General features: G+C 40.2%; 1 protein-coding gene across 2 annotated transcripts in view; it reads left to right on the top strand.

The window, feature by feature from the left end:
- The first annotated feature begins 216 nt into the window (after positions 1 to 216).
- The window catches only part of ABL2 (ABL proto-oncogene 2, non-receptor tyrosine kinase), a 162,900-nt gene continuing 154,781 nt past the window's right edge, over positions 217 to 8,335 (top strand). For both annotated transcript variants that reach the window (XM_053693962.1, XM_053693964.1), the window contains exon 1: positions 217 to 631. In XM_053693962.1, coding sequence (XP_053549937.1) covers positions 454 to 631 — 178 coding nt within the window. In that variant the 5' untranslated portion in view covers positions 217 to 453. The remainder of the gene's footprint in view (positions 632 to 8,335) is intronic.

Here is an 8,335-nt window from a genome sequence, read left to right as displayed (position 1 = left end):
CCTTGGTGTCAAAACGTGTAGAGACATGTGCGCCCTTATAAAAAATGGCAGCTAAAGCCTCAGTGAGCACTTGCCCCAATATACACAGTCACAGCGCCATGTTTCTTTTGGGCGTCAGACACAGTGCGTTTGAGCCTTCGTTTCTGACAGAAAAAAAAATCATTGTTGGTCGCAGGGGGCGCTCTGGCAAAATAATATAGCCTCTCGCTGGTAAAGATGGCGGCGGCCTGGGCTGCGGTGGAGGTACGGAGCCAGGGCTCGTGAATTTGACAACCAAGAGCCGCCGCCTGGTTGTACCAAATAACAGGACGCAGTGGGGTAAAACCTAAGAAAAGTAACGGGTTACAGAGAACGGTATATTAGAGTATAAGGCAGGGGGGAGGGATGTGACCGGCCTGCCTCGGCCATCCCGGTGGCGGCTGCTGCAGATCAGCAGCTTAGGAAAGGCCGGGGATGGGCCAGCAGGTAGGCCGCGTTGGAGGCGAGGCAGCCGGACCACCGCAGCCGCACCGGGGGAGTAGGAGTGTTGGAACCAAAGCAGTCGGACACCCTGGGGTAGCTGGGGCCCGCAGGAGAGAAACAACTGGCAGGAACAACCCCGAAGCCGGCTTTAATATCTTCACTCAGCATGGTAAGTGGCACGGATTCACCCAGAATAAGGTGTATTGTGTGGCCTGACAGGCTGGTGTATGGGGCATGACAAGCTGTCACTGGGGAGGACTATACAGTACCTGGTGTGATCAGCATCATAGGCAACACTGCTTGTCTGCAGGGATCATTTTATACATAAAAAAACACCAGTGGGCTATTGTGACTATAGGAAACCGACATCACACTCCTCTGACATGTTTAATCATGTGAAACTTTTATTATTTATTTTGACCACTATCCTGCAAATTTTACTGAGTTTTGTGTTAAAATCAAATCAAAATGCCCCAGACAGCCCAGTGTATTCTGAAGGATTTTTACATTGACCCAACATGCTACACAGTGATTGTTTGATCAGTGTAGGAGGTTATTTAAATAAACATGACTTGCTCACATTGACAGCACTTGCAGATTTTGATTTATCCTTCTTAAATCCATATTTGTTTTTAAGGGTCATTATCATGATAACATGACATGCTCTAATTCATTAGAGCATTTAATTCTATCATAAGCGATGCTACAAGACTGCTTATTGGATCAGTGGCAGTTCCAACTCAAGATTAGCAGTTGTTTTTAGCTCCCAAACAGTATTTTAACTATGTGTTTAACTCATTTTCAGGGGGTTAAACAGATAGGGTTGCTAGTGATAAAATGAATTAGAGCATGCCATTTTATCATAATAGCCCTTTACCTGTCACTGGTTGCCCTCAGTCTGTGCATATAACGGGGTGTCCCACTTCCATTGTATACAATCTATCTTGCTACTGCAAAACACTGCACCCAACTAAAAGCAAGTGATATTGAAATGCAACACCAGCTCTTTATTGTACATATATTCCAACAAGGTGATAACAAATCTGCATCAATCTCACAGTGCTACTGTATACAGCGGGGAAACTCGACATATGGCTTCTGATTTTTGTTATCACTTTGTTGGAAAATATGTACGATAAAGGGCTGGTGTTTCATTTCAATATCACTGGGTTGTGCGCTTTTAGTTTGGTGGAGTGTTTTGCAGTAGCAAGTTTAATACAAGCTTGTTTACATTTATCCCTCATTGGCCGATCAGAGTCGTTAAAATGAATATGATTTTCAAAGGGTGCGTCCCAGACTGCAAAACAATGCAAATTATGCACCTCTTAATTAAAATTGTTTATTTTGTATGCAGAATATTTTTATTTTTTTGGGCAGTCAATGCAGTGTTTGTGTGTACACACATATACATATATATTCTCTAAGGTGTGTATGCATGTGTATATATATATATATATATATATATATGTGTGTGTATGTGTATATATATATATATATATATATATATATATATATATATATATATATTCACACCTTTAGAGAATTTGCAGAATAACATAAAAGATGGTGTTTTCTGACCTTGAATAATGCACAAATAAGAAAACAAGTTCTTATTAATTTTTAAACACAATGCTAATGTGTTAACTTAGCAAGAGTTCAGAAATCAATATTAATTGGAATAACCCTGATTTTCAGTCACAGCTTTCATGCATCTTGGCTGCTCTCCACCAATCTTACTTTGCTTTTGGGTAACTTTATGTCACTCTTAGAGCAAACATTTAAAGGGACATGAAACACAGATTTTTTCTTTCATGATTTTGAAAGAGCACACAATTTAAAACGACGTTCTAATTTACCTCTAATTCTCTTGATATCCTTTGCTGAATAGCATATCTAGATAGGCTCACTAGCTGCTGATTGGTGGCCGCACATAAATGCCCCGTTTGATTGGCTCACCCATGTGCATTGCTATTTCTTCAACAAAGAATATATAAAGAATGAAGCAAACTAGATAATAGAAGTAAATTAGAATGTTGTTTAAAAATGTATTCTCTACCTGAATCATGAAAGAATAAACCCAAATTTTATGTCCCTTTAAGCAGCCTGGCTTTATTTGATGACTTATGACCATTTCTCTTGATCACATTCCAGAGGTTTTCAATGGGTGTCAGGTCTGGAGATTGGGTTGGCCATGACAGCGTCTTGATCTGGTGGTTCTCCATCCACACCTTGATTGACCTGGTTGTGTGACATGGAGCATTGTCCTGCTGGAAAAAAAAAACAATCCTCAGCATTGTCAGAGCACAACAAAGCAAGTTTTCTACCAGGATAACCTTGAACATTGCTTAATTCATGCATCCTTCACAACAATAAATCTGACAGATTCCAGCCTTGCTGAAGCACCCTCATATCATCACCGATCCTCCACCAAATTTCATGGTGGGTGTGAGACACTGTGGTTTGTAGGACTCTCCAGGTTTCAACCTAACCATTAGATGACCAGGTTTTGGTCAAAGCTGAAAATTGGAGTCATCAGAGAGGAAGACTTGGAATCAGGCAGATTTATCATTGTGATGGACGTATGAATCAAGCCAATTATAAGGCTATCCTGGAAGAAATCTTTCTTCCTTTTGCTATTTGTTATTTTGACCACTTCTCATTTTCTGCAAATAAATAGTTTAAATGGCATTATTTTTATTTGGAATTTGGGAGAACTGTGGTCAGTTGTTTATAGAATAAAACATTCCTATAAATAATATTACCAAAGAAACTGATAATTTTGCAGTGGTCTCTTATTTTTTCCAGAGCTGTATATACTATATATACTTCCAAGTTGGTAGTAGGAAAGAGATCCCAGCTTATTTGAAACGGTGGTCTTGCCTCATCTTTTGATACAATGGGTTCTTATCGGCTACTTGCCTGATTGTAGGTAGTGTACGGAAATCTATTTTCCCTTTATGTGTTTCCAATAACTTGTTATATCAGAAGCAGAGTATAAAATGTATGAGATTTATTTTGTATATGTAATAGCTGGTTTTATTTGTAACCACAGCCCATTAAAATGGGTTGCTTGCATCTCCTTATTTTATCACTTTCTGTATGCATAAACTTTATATTTTTTATGTCTGTATACCAAAGCCAAATACTTACAGAAAACAATTGAACATTAACATTTTATTGATTCTTTCCTACCTCCTACTCGGTGTAATTTCTTCTCCTGACTATGTTTACATAGCTTTTCTATAGCCAATACTTTCAGTATAAGTTAGGGATACTGTCACAAAGACCTTGTGATTTCAGGATGTCAGGGGTTAATTTTTCTGTCTTTGCTTTTTCTTCTCTATTTACAACTCTGTACCAGAACGATCTAAAAAGTAAAACTTATGGAACCACTGATTTTTACTACCTGTATCAACAAGATACTGGGGGAGCAATTAATTCTTCTCATTACAGTGATTTTCATGAGTCAAAGATGTCAACCCAGAGTGAAAGAAAAGAGCGTTCATATAAATATACTAAACTGAGGTTGATCAAAGGGGACACTCTAGGATAGCTAAGCCATGTTTTAATCACATTTGTGTTACTGGGTGACCAAATATGATAGAGGTCATGTTTGGCATCAAAATCATGATGATGTCACAATCGGATTGTTTATAGGGGTATATGTACTGGATATACTTAACTAAAATTAAGTTATCCTATAAATTCAGCCAGGGTTTGTAATTTGGTTTATGACGTGCCATAAAAAAATGAGTGGATACCTTCCTTGCCAATCTGGATGGGGCCTGGTTAGAAAACTGACCTCAGGGGAAAGAAAATATTTAACTGATTTCTGCAAAATAAGATTGTCATTCTACACGGGAGGCTGCATAAAACGGCGTAAGTGACCATCTTTCTTTGCTACACTCCCTTGGGACAGATATCTAAGAGAGTACATTATCTGCTGTTTTGGTTTAATCTTTGTTTTTTTATTTTAAAACTGTTGCTTTGTATTATTATCAACTTCTTTTTTTTTTTTTTTTATTATAAAATGCACTGACCCCCCCCCCCCCCATAATAAATGTTCCTTTTATTAAATATTTGCCTTATGTCTAATACTTGAACCATGTTACCGAAGAGAATAGTCTAACCGTATTGTGGTGTTTAGATTGATTTTTGTTTAATTGTGTTTTGGGATTTTAAATCTATTAGTCTGGGTTTTTCCTTAGGATTTCTCATATGAAAATCTTAAAGTAATTGTAAGCTTTATACGATTAAAACACAGTACATAAAATTATTTATAAAATTGTGGCACTTTAAAGGGGTACTAAACCCAAATATCTATCTTTCATGATTCAGATAGAGCATGTAATTTTAAGCAACTTTTAAATTTATTCCTAATATCAAAGTTTCTTCATTCTCTTGGTATCTTTATTTGAAAAAGCAGGAATGTAAGCTAAGAAGCCGGCCCATTTTTTTGTTCAGCACCATGGATAGCGCTTGCTGATTGGTGGTTGCATTTATTACTTTTGTTACTTGACCCTTGGTGCCATTTACAATTAGCTTACCTACCGTATCAATATTATTGTATTATTAAATATTTATTGCTCCATTATGATCAAAGCATAGTCTGGGGGAGATGAGAAGTAGAGATTGATTATACTTGAGGGCGCAGGTCTAAATTTATAGTTTTTTATTAGTAAAACATCATGGAATAATAATAATAATTAAAAAAAAAAAAAAAAAAAAAAAAAAAGGAACCAATGAATTGACATCTTTTGGAGTTTACCATTTTGAAGGCGATTGTAGTGTTTTGGGGACTTCAGGTTTTAATTGTTATTTCTGTATCGGATAGAAAGATCAGTGTATGTATTTTGGCACCCGTGCATGCCTACTTGTGCCTCTGTCACTAATCGCTGACTGCGCATTTGGTGAAAAGCTCCTGCATTGCATTTACTGCTGGTATCAGAGGTTTTTGTTTCAGGGTTTGAAGACTCTACTAAGATTGTTTAGGTTTCTTTGTTTTTTTAGAAATACAAATTGTTTTATTTTTGCTAAAGCGGAAGTTTGCCTTTGTGGTGCGAGGGATTCGCTGAAAGGACAATCCAGTCACTGTATGGTTTCAAAGACCAGCAATATTACCTGTGGGAATACAGTGTCCTTCCTTCTTTTCAAAGTGCTGAAGCCACAGCTGTTTTCCTGGATCCTTGTGTGCATACTGCTTCTGTATAACAGGGCTTGACGCATCGCAGTAACGAGGGCTCTGCAGTTTTACTCCTGGTTTCTATATCCCGGCCTTGCCTGCAGATTCTCTCTCCCAGTCGCTATAGGCCAGAGACTTCATTTCTTCTGCCTCGTTACTCCCTCACACTTATGTTTATGCCTTTTGTAGAACTGCACCTATTCTGTCGCATTGTCTTCCCTTCTTGCTTTTTTATCTTTTCACTGCTATGACTGCGCAGGGATGTATAGAACCTGCACTAACCTATTTTATGACTTTTTTTTTTTCTTCGCTCTTGTCTTTCCCATGTATTCCCTTTAGCATATAAGCTCAGGAGCTCACCTGTGCTGTAGGTCATAATTATGTCACTTGGTAGTGAATGTGCATGGCCATTTATCCTTCATGTGTCCGTAAACACTACTGTCATTGTGTACCCAATGTCAGAGCATTGCAGATTATGTTGGCGGCTCCTTCAAAAGGGGCAGTCAACACTAAAAAATAATTTTACCTAAAGAATTTCATTGCCTCCATACGAAACGAAGCGTATCACTGCTTCACAATTCAGACTCCGTCTTCTGTGACTTATCCTGCAATTTAAAGTGTATTGTGACCGTTTAAAATGGCCGTGAATCTCCTCCCCATCATTTCGTCTCCAATCCTAGTATTTGATCACAGCCAATCAAATCCGTCTCCATGGTAAAATTGATGTGAACGCGTCCGCCGATTGCACATGCGCATCCGTAAATTGCGCATGCGCTTTTTCTCACAGGTGCGCTTCCTAAAACTTTCCCCTGCATTTTCTTTTTCAAGCAGTGAGTATAGCGATACTGCGCATGCACATTCAACACTCACCGGCATAGTGACGTCACGCTCAATATTGTGCACGGACTCGGGACGAAAAAAATAAAAAAAGTTATTTGAATGAAGGAAGAGAGGGGGTGGAGTTTGGAGGCCATTTGTATTTGAAAAAAGACGAATAACAGTGAGATGTTTCAACGGTAACACATAAGGATATGTAAGCATAGCAGGCTGCATTGAGATTTAAATTATACATTAGTTTGTAATTGATTCAATGATTATTAGTGTTGACTGTCCCTTTAATAAAAGTTACTGATAGTACGGGCACCCTTGCATCTTTAAAGTACGGGCACCCTTGCATCTTTAAAGTACGGGCACCCTTGCATCTTTAAAGTACGGGCACCCTTGCATCTTTAAAGTACGGGCACCCTTGCATCTTTAAAGTACGGGCACCCTTGCATCTTTAAAGTACGGGCACCCTTGCATCTTTAAAGTACGGGCACCCTTGCATCTTTAAAGTACGGGCACCCTTGCATCTTTAAAGTACGGGCACCCTTGCATCTTTAAAGTACGGGCACCCTTGCATCTTTAAAGTACGGGCACCCTTGCATCTTTAAAGTACGGGCACCCTTGCATCTTTAAAGTACGGGCACCCTTGCATCTTTAAAGTACGGGCACCCTTGCATCTTTAAAGTACGGGCACCCTTGCATCTTTAAAGTACGGGCACCCTTGCATCTTTAAAGTACGGGCACCCTTGCATCTTTAAAGTACGGGCACCCTTGCATCTTTAAAGTACGGGCACCCTTGCATCTTTAAAGTACGGGCACCCTTGCATCTTTAAAGTACGGGCACCCTTGCATCTTTAAAGTACGGGCACCCTTGCATCTTTAACGTACGGGCACCCTTGCATCTTTAACGTACGGGCACCCTTGCATCTTTAACGTACGGGCACCCTTGCATCTTTAACGTACGGGCACCCTTGCATCTTTAACGTACGGGCACCCTTGCATCTTTAACGTACGGGCACCCTTGCATCTTTAACGTACGGGCACCCTTGCATCTTTAACGTACGGGCACCCTTGCATCTTTAACGTACGGGCACCCTTGCATCTTTAACGTACGGGCACCCTTGCATCTTTAACGTACGGGCACCCTTGCATCTTTAACGTACGGGCACCCTTGCATCTTTAACGTACGGGCACCCTTGCATCTTTAACGTACGGGCACCCTTGCATCTTTAACGTACGGGCACCCTTGCATCTTTAACGTACGGGCACCCTTGCATCTTTAACGTACGGGCACCCTTGCATCTTTAACGTACGGGCACCCTTGCATCTTTAAAGTACGGGCACCCTTGCATCTTTAAAGTACGGGCACCCTTGCATCTTTAAAGTACGGGCACCCTTGCATCTTTAAAGTACGGGCACCCTTGCATCTTTAAAGTACGGGCACCCTTGCATCTTTAAAGTACGGGCACCCTTGCATCTTTAAAGTACGGGCACCCTTGCATCTTTAAAGTACGGGCACCCTTGCATCTTTAAAGTACGGGCACCCTTGCATCTTTAAAGTACGGGCACCCTTGCATCTTTAAAGTACGGGCACCCTTGCATCTTTAAAGTACGGGCACCCTTGCATCTTTAAAGTACGGGCACCCTTGCATCTTTAAAGTACGGGCACCCTTGCATCTTTAAAGTACGGGCACCCTTGCATCTTTAAAGTACGGGCACCCTTGCATCTTTAAAGTACGGGCACCCTTGCATCTTTAAAGTACGGGCACCCTTGCATCTTTAAAGTACGGGCACCCTTGCATCTTTAAAGTACGGGCACCCTTGCATCTTTAAAGTACGGGCACCCTTGCATCTTTAAAGTACGGG

This window comes from Bombina bombina, chromosome 10 (genome assembly GCF_027579735.1).
Source record: "Bombina bombina isolate aBomBom1 chromosome 10, aBomBom1.pri, whole genome shotgun sequence".
NCBI lineage: Eukaryota > Metazoa > Chordata > Amphibia > Anura > Bombinatoridae > Bombina > Bombina bombina.
Note: the sequence above shows the minus strand (reverse complement) of the source record. Positions and strands in the feature narration are given on the sequence as shown.